Source organism: Danio rerio, chromosome 9, assembly GCF_052040795.2.
Source record: "Danio rerio strain M-AB ecotype USA chromosome 9, GRCz13ab, whole genome shotgun sequence".
Taxonomy (NCBI): domain Eukaryota; kingdom Metazoa; phylum Chordata; class Actinopteri; order Cypriniformes; family Danionidae; genus Danio; species Danio rerio.
The window spans coordinates 46,751,321-46,771,424 of record NC_141029.1 but is presented as its reverse complement, the minus strand read 5'-3'; the positions used below and the strand labels follow the sequence as shown (position 1 = coordinate 46,771,424).

The 20,104-nt window shown below is 36.7% G+C and overlaps 2 protein-coding genes across 8 annotated transcripts in view; both read right to left on the bottom strand.

Annotated features, from left to right (window-relative positions):
* Positions 1–5,439: 5,439 nt before the first annotated feature.
* frzb (frizzled related protein) lies at positions 5,440–12,161 on the bottom strand. The gene is made up of 7 exons (NM_130943.2): positions 11,380–12,161; positions 10,675–10,713; positions 10,467–10,523; positions 10,213–10,278; positions 9,881–10,085; positions 9,745–9,808; positions 5,440–6,825 (listed from the first exon to the last, which is right to left on the bottom strand). The coding sequence occupies exons 1-7, from the start codon at positions 11,843–11,845 to the stop codon at positions 6,775–6,777; spliced, it is 948 nt and encodes a 315-aa protein (NP_571018.1). The 5' UTR covers positions 11,846–12,161; the 3' UTR covers positions 5,440–6,774.
* Positions 12,162–18,710: 6,549 nt separating this feature from the next.
* nckap1 (NCK-associated protein 1) overlaps positions 18,711–20,104 on the bottom strand; it is a 104,182-nt gene continuing 102,788 nt past the window's right edge. For 6 of the 7 annotated variants that reach the window (XM_087266714.1, XM_087266715.1, XM_087266718.1 and 3 more), the window contains one exon: positions 18,785–19,746. In XM_087266714.1, coding sequence (XP_087122840.1) covers positions 19,630–19,746 — 117 coding nt within the window. In that variant the 3' untranslated portion in view covers positions 18,785–19,629. Of the gene's footprint in view, positions 19,747–20,104 lie in introns of all 7 variants that reach the window. The other variant, NM_001137665.1, reaches the window with a different exon arrangement.

Below are 20,104 nucleotides of genomic sequence, written 5' to 3'. Positions count from 1 at the left end.
TTGGGCTTAGTCCCTTTATTCATCAGTGGTCGTCACAGCAGAATGAACTGTCAACTTATTCAGCATATGTTTTACGTAGCAGATGCCCTTCCAGCTGCAACCCAGTACTGGAAAACATCCATACACACTCATTCACTCATACACTACGACCATTTTAGTCTATTGAATTGATCTCTACCGCATGTCTTTGGACCGTGGGGGCAAACGAAGCACCCAGAGAAAAACCCAAACCAACATGGGGAGAACATGCATGCAAACTCCACACAGAAACGCCAACTTACTCGAACCAGCGTCCTTCTTGCTGAAAGACATTATTATTTTACTTATTTTACTTTTATTGACATAAACACCTAGTACATCCAGAGAAAGTTGCGAATAAGGTGGTATTTCATATATACAGTCCTAAGCAGTTTACAATTTAGTATGATTCGCTCATGCCCCAATGATGGTTGTAAGGGCGGGGTTTGGTGCCCCGCCTCCTTTTAAAAATCTGTCTGAACTAAATTTGTCTAAATTAACCACTAAACTGACGGAATGTAAGATGAGGTGTAATGAGATTTCAGTGGATTAACTTTACCAATCTGCGCTAGCAAAATAAACATTATTAATTTTGATTTCACGCAGACTTTAAAAACTAGAACCACTGTGCAGATTCTCTTTTGTCAAATGCAGAACATCAACTTCATGCCACACCAGAACACTGCCGCTCAGCATCGTAAAATGAATATATCATCTGCCGATCGTTCCCTTCTCATGCATAATGGATGTCAAACCAATCCAGCGATGGTGGTGCGCAAGCTGATTTTATATGTTGGAGCTGCTGTAAGGCCTCACTTCAAGTGCTCCTCTGGTAGTCATTACAGGGCTGTATTGTGAAGTCAGTGATATGTTTTGGGGAGGCAGGCTGGCCATCGGTTTGACGCACGGCCAGATGCTGAACGAGCATAGACGCTTTCAGCTCCAGAGCAACGGAAACAGGAGATTTACATCGACGCCATGTTGTTTTGATGGCTCCCACATGTCGCGTAATTTCAACAAGTTAAAATATGAGAGCAGCAGGACAGACTGATCGCCAGGGCCATTTCATTAGCCTCGGTTACGGTAGCTCTTTCCTTGAAGATCTGCGGGACGGTCAATTTATGTAGCGATAAATCATCCATTTCATGTTAATTCTCCCATAAACCCCTCTGCCTGCGATTACGTCAGCCTTTCGGGTACATAAATTTGTCGCAAAGTCATTTTTCTACAGCCCAGCAAAATCTGCTGGAAGTGACAGCATGATATAAGGTGGGTCAGCAGTTTCTGGATGGACAGCTTTTATAACATTGATATGTTCTGATCCAGCTGGTAATATCTGTGAATAATACACCGGTTAATATAGTCATAAATAACTATGAATAATAATGAAATTATGCCCAACACCATTACACCACCACCACCAGCCTGAACCGTTCATACAAGGCAGAATGGATCCATGCTTTCATGTTGTTGACGCCAAATTCTGTCCCTACCATTAAAATGTAACAGCTGAAATGGAGACTCATCAGACCAGGCAACGTCTTTCCAATGTTCTATTGTCCAATTTTGGTGAACCTGTGTTAATTGTAGCCTCACTTTCCTGTTCGTAGCTGACAGGAGTGGCCACCTCAAGGTTGGATGTGTTGTGCATTTAGAGATGCTCAGCTGTAACGAGTGGTTATTTAATTTACTGTTGCCTTTCTATTAGCTCAAACCAGTCTGGCTCTTCTCCTCTGACCTCTGGCATCAACAAGGCATTTGCACCCACAAAATTGAAACCATGCCACATTCGAAGTCACTTAAATCACCTATCTTAACCCTTCTGATGCTCGGTTTGAACTGCAGCAGATCGTCTTGAGCATGTCTACAAGCGTGAATGCATCGAATTGCTGCCATGTGATTGGCTAATTAGAAATTTGTGTTAACGAGCAGTTGGACAGGTGTACCTAATAAAGTGGCCGTGAATGTATATTCTGTAGATTATAAATACAAGTATGCATTATATTTTAGCTTTAAATTTGGCACTGCATTACACTGAATTTTAGGATTAACTAAAATTTAAATTAACAGACATAACAATATTAATAAAATCACAGTTTTAGCAAGCACTTCTTTATACCACATACATACATGCTTACCAGTTGGTCTGGATGTGAAGCAACTTTCCGTTTAAAGAATTATTTCTCACATAAAATCGAATACATAACATAAACACATTTTATAACGATCTCTTAAGTGTTAGTGTGGTATTTTTGAGGGCAAACCTGTACCTGTAATGGTGGACATGTTGTGGGGTCATGATTACATCCGCTCCTAGGAACAGATTATTTACAAAACGTCACTCTGGATGACTCTATTACTGTAGATTACTGTATACTAACCTGCAGCACTGAGAAGCAGAAACAGAGACTCTCTCTTTTCCCTGACAGCAGGAATGTTTCACTAAACTAGTCTGGACTGGCTCCAGCTATCCAGTGACCAATGGCCTAAGGAAGAGCAGGGGAGTTTTCAGGTCAGGAAATCCACTTTTTTTCTCATGTTGTTGTTGTAGTTCACAAATCTGATGCAGAAAATAGTACATTTTAATTTTAAAGGAAAGCTTTTTTTGTGGCTCCTTTTACATCACCCCTAGACTTATACAATTGAGTTTTATCATTTTTGAATCCATTCAGCTGATCTCTGAGTCTGGCGGGAGCACTTTTAGCTTAGCTTAGCATAAATCATTGAATCGGATTAGACCATTAGCATTGCTCAAAAAAATCCTAAAAAGGGTTTTGATACTGGTCCTGTTTAATGCTGGACCCTCCTGTAGTTACGCTATTTTCTAAATCGATATGGCGAGGAACTATACACTCATAATGACGTAATTAAGGAAAAAGAAACATAGGAATTTCGCTTCTGTACCATGGCTGCAGCAGCCACAATGATATTATGCAGCACCTGAAAATAGTCTGTAATTAGTCTCGCATAACCAGACTGATGGCTAAAGGTTTGTCAACTTTAACTGCTTTGAATGGTCAAGGACCGCCCACTATGTTATTTGACTGACAGGTTAACCAACCAATCACCTTTCATTTTGTGCCACGTCATGTTTGGGGGTGTGGAAAATCCACTGAATAACAAGCTGCAGCATCATTCATTCATGAACTCTATAAAAGTATACAACAATGGTGCATCAATATACTTAATGATCTGTAAGTAAAACACAAAGGAAATTTTTATTTAATCACATATGATTTTAGGCAGACTGGTTAAGATTTCTGCACACTCGACTCCTTGAAAATCCTGTATCTTTAAACCAATCAGGGGACGACTGAGGATCCGCTGAAGTGAAAAATGTGACATATGCATTGCATGTTTGCAAACAGTGCCGTGTAATAACATTACTCCTGCAGCAGCAATGGTACGGCAGCTATGTTCCTTGATTATAACGCTGGAATGAGTATAGAGAATAAGAAAATTATCATAAAAATGTTCTCTCTTTTTTTTTTAACGAGATGCTAATGGTCTAATCCGATTCGATGATCTATGCTTAGCTAAGCTAAAAGTGCTCCAGCCAGACCTGGAAATTGGCTAAATAGATTTGAAAATGGTAAAACTGTTCATCTCAAGGAGAGTAGTAAAATGAGTCCGTGTCCAAAACAAAAATGGAATGTTTCTTTAAAATAAGTAAATACAGTTATTTTTTACATTTCTGAATAATATTAAAGCATTACAAACTTTTTTTTTTAACTTAATAATTTAGTACTAGTGAGTATATTAAAACAAAAACCCGTTTACTAAGATATGAAATATTGTTTTCTGAAAATAAAAGCATTTCGCTAAAGCTAATTTCAAAAACAAGAAAACGTATCTTAGTTTAAGGTGAAAAGCTGTTTCTTACCTCACCAGCAGACCTTTATAACTCTTCACAACTCTTACTTCATTTTGCTATTCAAGTAAATGTATATCGTTTTAAAATACATTTTTTGAAAATATAACTTTTGTGTTCAACAGAAGAAACTCTTACATTTAAATAAAGATGGATGAATCTTTATTTATTCAAATGAATGAATTAATAAAGACAGAATTTTGCGTGAACTATGCATTTATAAGGAAGCTGAAAAAGAAACATGTAGCATATGTTTAAATAGAGACAAACATAAAGCATATGAGCCTTTAGTTAGAAATACTCGTATGCTTTACCCGTTTGCTTCTATGTTTGTTTATATAACTACTGTTTTCATTATAGCACTTCACATGCATTGACATTTAATATCTCTTGTTTATTTATTTTGTTTAGTTAATTATTTTCTTTGTTCTGTATTTCCACTCATCCCGAGGCCTCTAGAGATTATGCAGCACCACTGATGTGATCCAAGGCCTGTAAAGAGATGATGCCAACCATAGTGGACTTCTAGAGGTTTCCATAATCCTGGACCAGGCCGTATCCTGAGCAGATGCTGTGGCGGTCATGGAGGAGTGGAGAGCACTACACAGATTCCTGAAAGACCCAGTGACAGACATGTCTCTGCACGGATCTCGTGAGCCAGCCTGAACACACACCGATGACCTACTCACATCTGCAGCTTCTCCACGATGGACGTCCAGTGTTCTCCAGCCTCCGGCACACAGACTGCAGCTCTGCACAACAAGTCTGGCCAGAAAAGAAATGGTCGTGCTTAATTGAGCCTGGTTTCTCTTGAGGTTTTTTTCCTCCACTTTCATCAATTGGTGAAGTTTTGTTCCTCGCCACTGGCATTTGGAGCTGTGCATTGATAAATTTGCTCTTCAGTGTGAAATTTAAACCACACTGAACTGAACTAAACTACACTTCAATTCCGAAAACTGGACTAACACCGTTTTAATTTAATAGAACTTCTATGTTGAGCTGCTTTGACATGATCTACATTGTAAAAGTGCTATAAAGAAGAATTTAATTGAATAAATATTGAATAAAACAAACATATCACACTGAGCCAAATAAGATGAAACCTCTTTACTTGAACCCAAAACACAGTGAAGAAATCTTCTTGTTTGTCTCCGAAGACAAAATGTCTGTTTGCAAAATCGACGTCATTTGCGACGCATACAAACACGCTCATGTCATCCGTGAAGAGTTCCAGGCTGAATAATGGACTTTTGCAGCATTATGTACAGTTTGTACAATAGTTTCAATTGCATGACACTTCAAATGACAATTAAGATCAAGCGTACATCTACAAGAGAACAGAACTACAGGAATTATCATGTAAAATGCTTTAAAAGGAACATCATTCAGAAAGCCCAAAAGCTTGTTTTCGTCGTCCGCAATAACGTTACACTCCTAAGTCTTGGATCATCTCAACGTCTCTGTGCTTCTGCCAAAAAGATTCTCTCTCAGCTTCTCTCGCTGTTCATTGTTCTTGTGAAGAACGTTAAAACCTCCTGAGGGGAAAATTCAGCATGAGAGCGCGTTTGTTTGCTGTTGTAAGCAGAGAGCTGCATCATGTCAATGTGAACTAGTGTCCTGACATTTTATCCTACCCATCAGATTATGCTATTGAACACTGTATCTGAATGGTTCTGAGATTGGGGTTATTAGGTGCATAGGTTAGGTCGATATTACAGCTTCATATCACACTACTCCACTTTAAAAAATTGATACTGGTAGCAAAATCTGATTGGTTGCATACTGCATCATCAAAATGTGCTACCTACTTTTTAAATGGGAGGTAGGACAATCTGACAAGGTAGGACAAAATGACACCAGCACCTCAAATACCTTTAAATTTAATGGGCAAAAAATGCTGCCCGACATTCACCACCAGTGTTGAGTAAAGTTACTTTTAAAAGGGATATATTACAATCTTAAAGGGATAGGTGAACCGACCCTTTAAATCTGTCTTAATCTTTAAAAATAACAATAACAATACACTCAAATTAAAAATTTAGGAAATTTTTGAGATGACTTAACTTTCAAACCAATTACTGCACTTGACTTGATTTAAGTCAAGTTAGCTCAAAAATGTCCTGAGGTTTGTTGCCTTAAAATTTTAAGTTGCGTCTATTTTTTACTGTGTACTTTTACATTACATTCTTAAAAAGGAACACATTTAGTTAATTAAAAATCTTTTTTTTTTTTGGTAAACTGATCCTTTGAGCCTATCTTATTCTTTAAAAATAACAATAACAATTCATACACAGTAAAAAATAATATGATCAATTAGCCCTGACAGCATGTTTTAGGTCATAGGTTATGCAAGCTGTTTTAAGTTAGTTTAACAATATAAGTATTATGGACTTAAAAGGTTTATTTGATTCAGCTTAAAAATGTAAGTGTACAGTGTACTTTTACATTACATTCTTTAAAAAGTAACACATTTAGCTACTTAAAAATCATTTATTTTGGGTGAACTGACCATTTGACCATTCATTTCTTAATCTCGATATAAACAAGCAAAAATAACATAATACATACTTTTACATTACCTTCCCCCCTAAATAACATTTTTAGATATTAGAAAAAAAGTGACTCAAGACTGTAATGTATTACTCTTAAAAGTAACCTTACCCAACACTGCTCGCCACCCATTCCTAACACAGCAATGTCAAGCCAACATTTTGTTTGTGCAAAGGCAACAATTTGTTAATGAGAATATAACAACAATAAAAATTAAAGCGACACACACACACACACAAAATGAAAAAACAAAACAAAGTACAATAGTGCAATTTTTCAGTTTCTGCTCCTTCTGCTCTTCAGGCTTGTCTGTGTGGTTTATTTCCAAGGACAGTTTAGTGGTGGTTCCATTTGGTCCTCCTCCCGTTTGCAGCCTGGTCCCAGCGCTGGCACACATGCACAGAAGAACATTAATCAGGGGCCTCTGTTTCCATATGCTCATTCAGAGAGTTAGAGATTATCACAGCAGGTCAGACGCAGAACACACAAATGCTCTACAATACTTTATTCAGAGAAAAGCATCTTCCTTTATAGATATAAAATGCCCACAAATGTACACTGAAGAAAAAATTACTCATTGGATTTTAAGGTAAGGGGTTGCCAACAATTTATATGGGCCGAATTTGAACAAATAAAATGTAGTAATGTTCAGCTTATTTTGTTTGTTTAAATTTGGCCCGTATAAATTGTTTACACCTTATACTGAAAAAAAATGATTCAACGATGATTCAATGGATTTACTTTTTAAGGTAAGTGGTTAAATTCAGCCTAAATAAATTGTTTTCAACCAAACAAATTAAGTTGAACATTACTACATTTAGTTTGTTTAAATTCAACACATAAAAAATTGATGGTGACAATTTTGCTATGCAATTTTTCCAATGAATCTTTTTTTTTTCAGTGTAGAGTAAGTTCATGGACTCTTAATCTTGTCATTACAAGGATCACTAATAAGATGTTAGGTTGGAAATTGTTAGGTTTGAAATCAAAATTTTAAAAAGAAAATAGAAAGATCTATAAATACATAATTTCCTAAGGGGGTTTAAAGTATATAATATTGCCCTTAGTAGTTTTTTTTTTCATTCCAGCAAAGCTGAAAGATATCAGACTTTCCCCTGAAAAAAATGTATAAAAAAATAAAATACTGTCCATATGTATATTTTAGTGCTGTCAAAAAAGGATTAATCACCATTAATCGCATAACAAATAAAAGCTTGTATTTTGTGTGTGCGTATATATATATATACTGTATATAAATCATACATGTAAATATTTTTTGTTTTTATCTGTATTTATACACAGTGAATGCACAAACATGTAAATAGAAATTGTGATTAATGTGATTAATCATTACTAATCGTTTGTGCATATACAGTATACAAACACACACACACACACACACACACACACACACACACACACACACACACACACACACACACACACACACACACACACACACACACACACACATCTGAACTAAAGTTCGGGGTCAGGTTTTTTTCATGTTTTTTTTTTAAGAAAATAATTCTGTTCATCAAGGCAGTATTTATTACATGTAAAACAAATTGTTAAACTGTTAAATGTTTATTAAAAGTTTAAATAACTGCTTTCTTATTGTATATAGATTCAAATGAAATTATTACTCCAGTCTTTATTGCATTTATATAATACTATTACCATTAATAACAATAATAATAATAATAAACAATTATAATAACTATAATAATTATTAATATTAGAGTGATTTCTGAAGGATCATGTGACTGGAGTAAAGAAGTTGAAAAATTAATCTTTAAAATCACTGGAATAAATGATAAATTAAATTCTAAACTGCTTTTGAACAGTTATTTTATAGTGCAATAACATTTCACAACTTTGCAATTTGTACTGTATTTGTGATTAAATAAATGCAGCCATATATATATATACATAAACACACACACCGTGTCTCAAAAAAACAAGCAATATTAAATCATACAAAATTAAGACAGCTTAATGTGCTACAAGAATGACTAAATTTCATACAGAAATAACAGCAGAATCTGTGTATTAGAATAATATTTTATTTACTGTCCTTGGTGATGACGTAATGATGACGTATTTATTTTTTAGTTATGTAAAGCTTACATAAAAATTGTGTTTTTGAATAAAGATAAGAGTTTGATAGGCGACGCGGTGGTGCAGTGGGTAGCACGTTCGCCTAACAGCTGGAACACTGCTGGTTTGAGCCTCGGCTGGGTCAGTTGGCATTTCTGTGTGGAGTTTGCATGTTCTCCCCATGTCTAGTTGCTCCGGTTTCCCCCACAAGACGTGGTATGGGTGAACTGGGTATGCTAAAATTAACCATAGTGTATGAGTGTGTGAATGAGTGTGGGTGTTTCCCAGTGATGGGTTGTGGCTGGAAGGGTATCCGCTGTGTAAAAAAATGTTCTGGATAAGTTGGCAGTTCATTCCGCTGTGGTGACCCCAGATAAAAAATGTGACTAAGCCAAAAAGAAAATGAATGAATAAGAGTTTAAACAAAGGTTTACGAGTACTGAAAGGCAACATCGCTTCACGATTTCTTCATGAATTTCCAACTAAAAACTGTACTAAAGGTGTATTGGATTATCAAGTAATCAAGTAGGATTACTTAATAATCCAATCCAATTGATATGAAAATTTATCGCACTGGATCAGTATGACATGTGGTGGAGAATTGTCATCCACACACTGCCCCTATTGTTGAAAATATCACTACAGTCGAAGAAGAAGCCAAGGAGATGCAGAAGAAGGTAATGCAGTGATATAAATCAAGTGAGGTGGGAAATGTACACATATCATATCATTTCATCTATTTGCCATCTAATTAGAAAATATAATTGAAGTTGGAGGTATTTTGGCAAAATTCCAGCTTGGATTTTTTTGAGACATGGTATTATTATGAAATGCATAAAATTAAGTTATGATAAAAAAGTGCCTACTAAATTAAAAAAAATAAAACTAGTGAAAAGGTCATATGAAGAACAACTGTAATTGGATATTTTCTGGCTGTGAAATGTAAGTCAGTTCAGTGAGTCGGTTCAGATTTTTATTAGATATATTCAGTTTTCACACAGGCATCCTTACAGAATAAACACAGGTTTTAGTTCATAACTGCACCTGTGTTTATTCTGTAAGAACACCTGTGTGAAAAACTGAACTTATCCACTAAAAATCTGAACTGACTCACATCTCATTTGTATACACTTAACATTAGATTGCACTGACAGTTAGACATTTAACGTCTCCACTTAATATGTTGACTGTTACCATCATCATACCTTTACTTTCCGGCCTATTTTCTCTTTCCACTTCTGTGCAATGGATCTGTCGATGAGCAGCAGCCTGTGGCACAAACGATTTATGAGAACTGGAAGTTAATCCACACATCTCCTCGTCACCTAAATCAGCCATTACCTGGAGCGCTCCTCATTTTCATAACCCATGATGATGTACTCGTCGTTGGCTGTGAGCGGAGGACACAGACAGCCGGAGTTATAGTACAGAGTGACCGTGTCTCGAGGGATGTTGACCAGAGATGACTTCAGAACTTCTTTGACCTCCACAATGGCGCTCAGGTCATGATTTCTAATCCTGATCTCCTTCACTCTTGCACGAATCACTGCAAGGAGAAACATGTGCAAGATTAAGGATTACATTCAGGTTGTAATAGTACTTTGAGATGCAGTTTAGGAAAGAATATGTAAGAAAGGAGGCTTTGAAAAAAAAATTAAAACATGAAGACTTACCATAATTGTAATTATTCTTTGAATATGTCTTTTGATTAAATTTCACAGACTTGCATTTGCACCGATCTGAAAAAGCAAAGAGATTTAGGTTCAGAATTTATGATTTCTATTGTTATATTATCCAAACAACAAACAATATGCAATGTTTAACAAATTTGCACACAACTTGTTGACTGTTAATTACGAATTATGGAAAACAAGCCAACCCCCCCGCCAAAACAAACATTAAATATAAAAATAAAAACAAATGTTACCATTTGCTCCTTTGCAGTTAGTATTGTGTGAATCCATTGGGAAGTCTGGGTTTCCCTCTGTGCAAAAACCAGAGCTAAGATTAACATCCAACCTAAAATTCATTTTATCCAGTTGAGACACAAGCATAAACCTCTTTTAATCGACAATATTAATTAATAAATGTTAAAATATGAATCTAAGATGATAATAATAGTAATAAGTCCTCACCAGGGTTACATTTCGCAGGGTCTTGGTAGTAAGAATTATCTTTAGGGGGAAACAAAAAAATTCAAATTAATTTTTTTACAGAAATATTAGATATAAATGAATACAGTATAGATTAATGCATACTTTTACTTTTTAATAAATAGGTCTATCTAATTATATAAAGATAATGTATTAATCTACCCCGTCTATCTATCTATCTATCTATCTTGGCTGAATTAATGTAAATTGAGCAAACGGTTCATGCATATCTATATCGATATAGTATAAAATGCCCTAATTAGTGTTTTTTATTTTATTATTAATAATTTATTTTTATTATTACATATATCATTACATACATCATAACATAACAATAATATCCTTTATAAAAAAAATTCAAACATTGCACACATTAAACAGATGCATGAAATTAAGTCTGAAATGTGCATTCATCTGCCAACTTTTATATACTTAAATGACTATCCTTAGCCAAATAATCATAGTAAATAATCAAAATGTACTTGAATTCACCCTAAATGTATGTATATACACTTTAACTTGAATAACTTTATATTATTATACTAGCATAAAACTATGTACTACTGTTAAATATTCTATAATTATATATATTTTTTAAATAATCTGAGTTTTCATCATACTATTATTTAATTTAAACATGAATTTTTTATTATATCTTAAATAAATCATGAAAGCATGAATAATAACCTGGCCCCTCCGCTTTGACTATGGCCTCAGGTGAGATGCAGACCCCTCGGTCGTACACCGGCAGCTCCTCGCAGGCCAGACTCTCCGGCCACGTATGGTTGTACCTCTTCATGACCGGCTCGCAGCCGCACTTGGCCCGCTCGCACACGGACTTGCAAGGCTTGATCGGGTCGTGCTGGAAGTCGATGGTGCAGATGGGCGCGTACATGGCGCACAAGAAGAACAGCAGATCCGCGCTGCACTGAGTGCCCAGGAGCCCTTCAAACTGCTCGATGGCCAGGACGGCGTTGGCTTGCGTGCTGTGATGGAGGTGGTTGGGCATCTTGGTCATGTTCCAGGGCATGGATTTGCACATGGGGATGCGGATGGGCTCGCAGGACGCGGCTCCGGTGCCCCGCGGGATCTCCAGGAGACATGCGAAGGCCAGGACGCAGATGAACATCTCGTAGGAAAACATGTTTTGCATTAAATATAAAAAAATAATGATTAAAAAAAGCGGAGTTGATAGAAGAATGACATGCGGAGGTGTTCTGGAGACTCTAGCGCGTAAAAAGCTCCCCGGCGGTGCCAAAAGAAAGTTCCTCAAACTAACTTCACCATTCTGAGGGAATGCATCGGATGCGTAGAGCACAAAAGCTCATCTCTTCTTGAAATTGTCGATGAAATAATTGGAGTTAAGAAAAAAAGCTGAAGAAATTCTCTTGTGGAAATGCTGAGGGGTCCTCGCGTCAGGAGCGCGCTTGTGAACTGGTCTCTTCTCCGGCTCCAGCTGACAGAAAGCGACTGGATGGAGAGAGCTGGAGGAGGAGGAATAAGAGGAGGTGGGCAGGGGACATGAAGCAGCCCACCTCCTCCATCACTTCAGTGTGTCCCGTGGCGCGGCTGTTGACTTACTGCTGCCGTGTAAGCAAGACAAAAGCGCAGTTTGAATTAAGTACAATGGTACATAGAGCTGTGGACTTAAGGAGGTGTTAATTTAAAGGCAAACCTCTAATAAACATCGGTCTGTGTTGATTAGGAAACTACAAAAGGGTCAAAACAATTAGAAGTTCGCACTTTAAATGTTTTTTTTTTGTTTTGTTTGGAGGTTATTGTGAGAATATTTGTATATCATATAATTGCTTAGAAAACATGTAACTAGCTCTGATATACATCATATTGATACTTAGTATGTATGTCAAATATCACAAAGCATAATTTGTCATTAAACTGTCTACAAACTGCGTATTCATAACCTCAAATTTGCTAGCTAAACAGGAAGGCTAATTCGCCTGGGAATGTGTTTTTAGCAGCAGTGATTGATTTACGAGGTAAATAAAGCCAATGTTAACATTCACCTTTCGTTTTACAGCATAAAGTACACAGTCATAACTCAAGACACATTTCTGAAAGCTAGCAGAGTATCGTGCTAGCAGCTTACTAGTTTAGACTACAACTTTGCATTCTTGGCGAATCCAATAGTCATTTAAGTTGTTTTAAAAAACGAAATATTTGTCATTTATGTTGTACAGCTAAATGTTAAGTAAGTCTCTTAGATAAATGTTGACTACAAACTTTAAATAAACACAAGCTATGCTGAAAACCAGTAGAAACTCAAGGGAGCTCGTGATTATTTTCTTTAAACGACCACCGCTCGCAAATTCATGAAGTGATAACTTACCCATCCAACAGAAGATATAAAACCTGACACAATATCAATGTGACAGACTGTTTGACACCACTCAATTTGACGTTTTCTTAAAAAAAAAAAGCTTGTCGATAGCAAATAACTACATGAATGACTACGATACCATTAGTGTGCGTAAACATTCTTGAGGATTTGGACAGCATTTTGCAGTTCTCACACATTATTAGCATCTCTTAAAACCAGGAGAATATTTATGGAATGACTGTACATCATTTATGTAGCACAACAAAATGTTAAAGTCTCTTTAAAAATGTTAACTACACACTTTAAATAAAAACCGCTATGCTAAAAACCCATTAGAGATAATCTTGAGGGAACTCGTGGCTCAAAACTGCTAATTCCGTATGACCATAAACAGCTTTTAAAGCAACTTCATGAAGTGGTATCCTTCTAACACTAGCTATAATCGCTGACATAATGCTGCTAAAGCATCAATATGCTGACAACAAGAGATGTTAATCTAGAAATGCAGCAAATCATTTGCATCACTCGGCGCTTAAATAATTGATCTTAAAGGGATAGTTCACCCCAAAATGAAAATTCTGTCATTATTTACTACTCGCTTCGGTCCTCACTAGGGGTGCCCAAACTCGGTTCTGGAGGGCCGGTGTCCTGTAGAGTTTAGTTCCAACCCCAATCAGACGCACCTGGGCTAGCTAATCAAGCTCTTACTACTGTCTGTAGGCTTTCTAGAAACATCCATGCAGGTGCGTTGAAGCAATTTGGAGCTCAAATCTGCAAGACATTGGCCCTCCAGGACAGAGTTTGGACACCCCTGCCTTACTTTTTTCATACCTTTAGTAGTTTCTTTCTTCTGTTGAACACAAAATAAGATACTTTTAAAATGAAACAAGAAACTCAATGTTTGAAATTAATTGTTTAAACTTTTAGGTGAACTATCCCTTTAATCCGCATGACCTTATTCTAAAATGCGGAAGTGCGCCTGTTTTCGCGATTGTCGTAGAACTTCCGTTTCAGTCGCCTATGGGAGAAATTACAAGGAATAATAAACGGCAAAAACGGTCAAACTACTTGCTCTACAAACAAATGTTTGCATGACTATACAGACCAAGTAGAATAATATAACAAGGAAATATCAGTTTGCAACATCAAACAGCGAAACGAGCACTTTTTAATGTCTAAAAATGAATGGAAGTGAATGAGACCGGAAGTCTCGAGCCAAAAAGATTCAAATGGCAGCGCCCGCTCGTCTGCGGAGAATAAGGTCAATACCATAGACTGTAAAAAATATGGACGTAGTGTCCGTGACGTCACCCATAGGTTTCTGAAGAGCGCAAATGAAGCTTATTACTGTAGGCGTGGTCAGCCGTCGCCATCTTGGAAGTGCGTCATTCCCGGATACTCGAAAATGGGCAGAGGCGGATCTTAGGCGGAGTTAAGATGACTGTTTGCTGAAACCATAGAGACCATCCCACCACCCGCGACATTTGAATCATTTGAACATCTCAGCGTACTATCGAGGTAAATTAACCTGAAACTACACAACAAAACTTAAAATAATAAATGTTGTTGATATTATTATGGCTCTCTGTGGCAAGCCGTTTTGACTTATTCTTAGGATATGCTTTATTGATTTCAACATTCAGCATTCATTATATTTCTTTCGTTTGAAATAACTGAATTGTTGATATCAACTATTTAATTGTTAACATCAAAAAGTATTCTTTATATACAATACACACACACACATCTCTCCCGCGATTTATTCAGAAATTTACTCCCACACCGTAAGAAATCTGGCCGGCTCCCGCGGAACAGCAGTTATACCCGATAGGTCCCGAGTCCGACAGGTACATTTTGATTGACAGCTTTATACAGCCCAAACCCGTTCACAGCCTACATTAAAATGTGCTCATGCACAGCTCTAATGCATTTTTTTAAGAATGAGTCATTTATATGTTTTAACATCATTTATTCGTAACAAGCGTAGACTATAGGCCACTTGAAAGTTGGAACAAAGAAATAAAATAAGTCCTACAGCTGTAACATCGTAACATCTCAGCACTCTATAGGTCTAGGTACATGCACTTAGCCTTTAAATTATCCAACACACCAATGAAAAGTAATCTTGCTTAACAAATCAAATTAAAATAAACTCTAAATGATGACGGGTATTTTGGCAATAACGAAATTAAGATAAAGGCTGTGCAAGTTGTTTCTCCACTTCTCTTCACAATCTGGCATTAAGGCGGCGGTGAAGCTGAATAATAAAAGAATAATGCCACCATTAGTCTGTATACTCTGTCTACATTATGATTATATGGTTTAATTAATATTTATTTATAATTTAAAAACCCTTTACGCACCAAGATTAGGCTACGTGTGTTTGTGGAGGAACATTATTAAATCCACTGGCTTTAGCGCAGTCTCTCACTCATGGTGCGTCCAGCAGCTGAACACCCTTTCCTGCGGCTACAGGTCGAGATGCAGAGTTCTTATCCGGCTGATTTTGCAAGTTTTTGGTAGGATTGTTTGTTCATCTTCTACGGAAGCGTAGAGCTGCCACCCAGGTAAAAAAAAGAGCTTTATCACGTTTGTACAATATACTTTTCACGTTCTTACAATATAATATCACGTTTGTACAATATAATATCACGTTTGTACAATATACTTTTCACGTTCTTACAATATAATATCACGTTTGTACAATATAATATCACGTTTGTACAATATAATTTTACGTTTGTACAATATACTTTTCACGTTCTTACAATATAATATCACGTTTGTACAATATAATATCACGTTCTTACAATATACTTTTCACGTTCTTACAATATAATATCACGTTCTTACAATATAATATCACGTTTGTACAATATAATATCACGTTTGTACAATATAATATCACGTTCTTACAATATACTTTTCACGTTCTTACAATATAATATCACGTTCTTACAATATAATATCACGTTTGTACAATATAATATCACGTTTGTACAATATACTTTTCACGTTCTTACAATATAATATCACGTTTGTACAATATAATATCACGTTCTTACAATATACTTTTCACGTTCTTACAATATAATATCACGTTCTTACAATATAATATCACGTTTGTACAATATAATATCACGTTCTTACAATATACTTTTCACGTTCTTACAATATAATATCACGTTTGTACAATATAATATCACGTTTGTACAATATACTTTTCACGTTCTTACAATATAATATCACGTTTGTACAATATAATATCACGTTTGTACAATATAATATCACGTTTGTACAATATTAGTAATCATTAAGCCAACTTTATTTTTGAAAAGCAGGCGCATATTACCGTTATCGTTTCAGATATCTTCTGGTTTAAGCCTGCAGCTAACATTACTCACAATATGAAGGATTTAATCCAGTAAATTTTAAAATAAAGTTCTAAATAATTAATTATTTAAGACATCATTGCATGCATTTATGTTTAACATTGTACTAGAATATCACTCACCGGAAAAAATGGAGACCCGTCTTGGACGGTCTGTTAGTACAATTAACTGCACAACAAGCCATATTATTTAATAAATGTAAGAAATAAAACCAACAAATTGAACAGACTGCATAAAACCATGTACAACTAAAGCACAAACACTGCAGAAGCCATATTCATTAGACGGAATTAGCAGACGTGACGCGACCACGCGGGCTAGCTGCAGCTGACAAACTGTCAATCACGGCTGTCACTCAAGTGACCACTCCCTTAATTATGCAAAAGAAAAAATCATTAATATAAACCAAACGAATAAGTTATAAAAAAATTCACCCCCCTCAGAGTTGTCATGAAGGGTAACGCTAGCTATATGCACTAAAACCATCAAATGTACCAGGCTTTAAACACGTTTTTATCAGCTGTAAAAAAGGCCAATTTCCCATTGCAGTCAGAAATGACCTGCACTTCCTGGAGCCAGCCCCCCAAGGCGAGTCGATGAATTGCAGTTTTAGTTACTTCCGTATTGGCTTCACGAGGGAGAGCGGGATGTTGCCGCTTGGTCAATACAGAGATGAAGTTTTATATATACTTAGCGGCCACTTTATTAGGTACACCTGTCCAACTGCTCATTAACGCAAATTTCTAATCAGCCAATCATATCAAAGTGACTCAATGCATTTAGGCATGTAGACATGCTGCAGTTCAAACTGAGCAACAGAATGGGAAAGAAAGGTGATTTAAGTGACTTTAAACGCGGCATGGTTGTTGTTGTCAGACTTAATATTTCAGAAACTGCTGATCTACAGGGATTTTCATGTACAACCTTTACTAGGGTTTGCAGAGAATGGTCTGAAAAAGAGGAAATATCCAGTGAAATGCTGTTCTGTGGGTGCAAATACCTTGTTGATGCCAGAGTTCAGAGGAGAACGGCCAGACTGGTTGGTTCCAGCTCATAGAAAGGCAGCAGTAACTTAAATAACCACTCGTTACAACCGAGGTATGCAGGAGAGCATCTCTAAACGTACAACACATGGAACCTTGAGGCAGATGAGTTTAAGCAACAAAAGACCACAACGGGTGCCGTTCTTGTCAGCTAAGAACTGGAAACTTAGGCTACAACTTGCACAGGCTCAGCAAAACTGGACAAGAGACGATTGGAAAAACAATGCTTGGTCTGATGAGACTCGATTTTTGCTGCAACATTCGAATGATAGGGTCAGTATTTGGCATCAACAACATGAAAGCATGTATCCATCATGCCTTGTATCACCGGTTCAGGTTGGTAATAGTGGTGTTATGGTGTGGGGAATATTCTTGGCACACTTTGGGCCCATTAGTATCAATAGAATACCAGAGTATTGTTGCTGACAATGTCCATCCATTTATGACCACAGTGTACCCATCTTCTGATGGCTACTTCCAGCAAGATAATGTGCCAAGTTATAAAGTTTGAATCATCTCAGACTGGTTTCTTGAACATGACAATAAGTTCACTGTACTCAAATGGCCTGGAGTTCAATCCAAAAGAGCACATTTGGGATGTGGTGGAATGGGAGATTCACATCATGGATGTGCAGCCGACAAATCTACAGCAACTGCGTGATGCTGTCATATCGATATGGAGCAAAATCTCTGAGGAACATTTCCAGTACCTTGCTGAATTTATGCCACAAAGGATTAAGGCAGTTTTGAAGGCAAAAGGGCGTCCAACCCGGTACTAGTATAGTGTACCTAATAAAGTGGCCGGTGAGTGTATATGCTAAAAAGTGTCTGGTACATATTAAAATATGAAGGTAGCGATATCAAAAGGTTAAATCAAGCCCATAAAAGTAAATATGCCTTAGAAAAAGCATCTGCACAAACCCTGTGCCCTTGAGCTCGGTTCATGTGAGAAGATTTAGATGGTCAGCCTCTGATCAAAGAATTTCAGCAATGTTCTTGTCAGTAACAACAGAATATCAAAATGCTGCTTTTAGAAACCATTATTCACATTCCTGCATAATAAAATGCCAAAATCACAGATGTAACCTGTTACAGGGTTCCCGTACGTTATCACCAGTGATTTGCTGTTCATTTTCCTGTAAGTTTAAAGTTGCATATGCCTTCAGGATGAGGATTTCTATAAAAAAAGCACCCATTTAATCATCAACGATGTACAGGTAATTAACTTAAATGTTACTCATGAGTTCATAATCCGCAGTTTTTTATTATGATATAAAAAATACACCACTTAACAACATTAAAGTAAACCACTCAAACCATATATGACCTGATGTTTATTCATGTTATGGAAGATACATTGTCATTTCCAAAAAATCCAAAACATATAAAAACCGGTTAAGGGAGAGGAGGAAGTGGGGGAAACGACTGATAAACATTCAATAAATATGTATGAATGTTTATTATAGCTCACAGACGGGTACAATGGAGTGTCAATGCCACAAGGCATCATGAAAGTTAGTTAAAAAATTATACTATGCTTTGTACAAACAACACTAGGTTGCTTTTATAACATGTAGTTATGCACAATTCTGCCGTTTCAATCCGAATGAGATGCTGTTATATCCATTAATTTGGCAAGTATGTAAAAGGAACACAAAGTGTCATGAAAATAAAATGCAAATTCACAGGGAGGGAGAGAGAGAGAGAGAAGCACGCAGTAACCCACACAGATTAGATCTAGAACAACATCCAAAAAAGAAAAAGAAAAGAAAAATCACTGTTTCATAGAGGCATCTGTTATCAGAACAAGCATTTAGCATCATGTAGTTTTTAACAATTCACCCCTGCCCTCCCCCCCACATCCCAACACTCACAATTAACTATTTAATGTGTTTGTTTCCAAGTTTAACCATTGCAAATTAAAACACAAACCAAAAGAAATGGTCAAAAATGATACTTAGTGTCACTAGTCCCTGGGATCAAACTTGATTATTGTAAGTGGTCAATATACAAATTATTATAATTATTTTGTTTGCCATTTTTCCCTCTTTATTCAGTGTCATAAAAGTTTTGATCCCATCGAAAGTCTTGTAAGACTATAGCATCGGAGAATCCTACGGAGGAATATGGAATGAGAGTTGAAGTATCTGCTCCTGGAGTGCTCTTATGCTGAAGAAGATACCGACTGCTTGTATACGGCGTGATAGGCGTTTCGGAGCAGGACGTATGGAAAGCAGGACTCCAACAGGTCCATGGTGAGGAATGGCGATTCTTGAACGATCTAGACAAGAGCAGATCTCAGGGTGATTGGGATGTTCTGCTGAAGCCGACACACAAGTCTGATATGTACGAAAATAAACGCTTCTTGCTTTCCATTACACCCTAATTCGGTGCATCCTGGAGATTATGCTTCAAAGAGCTGAAAATCCCACAGACAAATCCCACACAAGGCTAACGGATCAAAAGAGCTGCGTGACTCTCAAACACAAACAGCACATTTTCCCAGTCATCTGACGGTTATGGACTCAAAAGGAAGACGGAAATATGGAAAAATCTTTCCCTGAGTATTTTAGCCATTTGTTTTCTCCACAGGGATTTCAAAACATTCTTGAGTACTAAGCATTTGTAGAGTGTTTGGA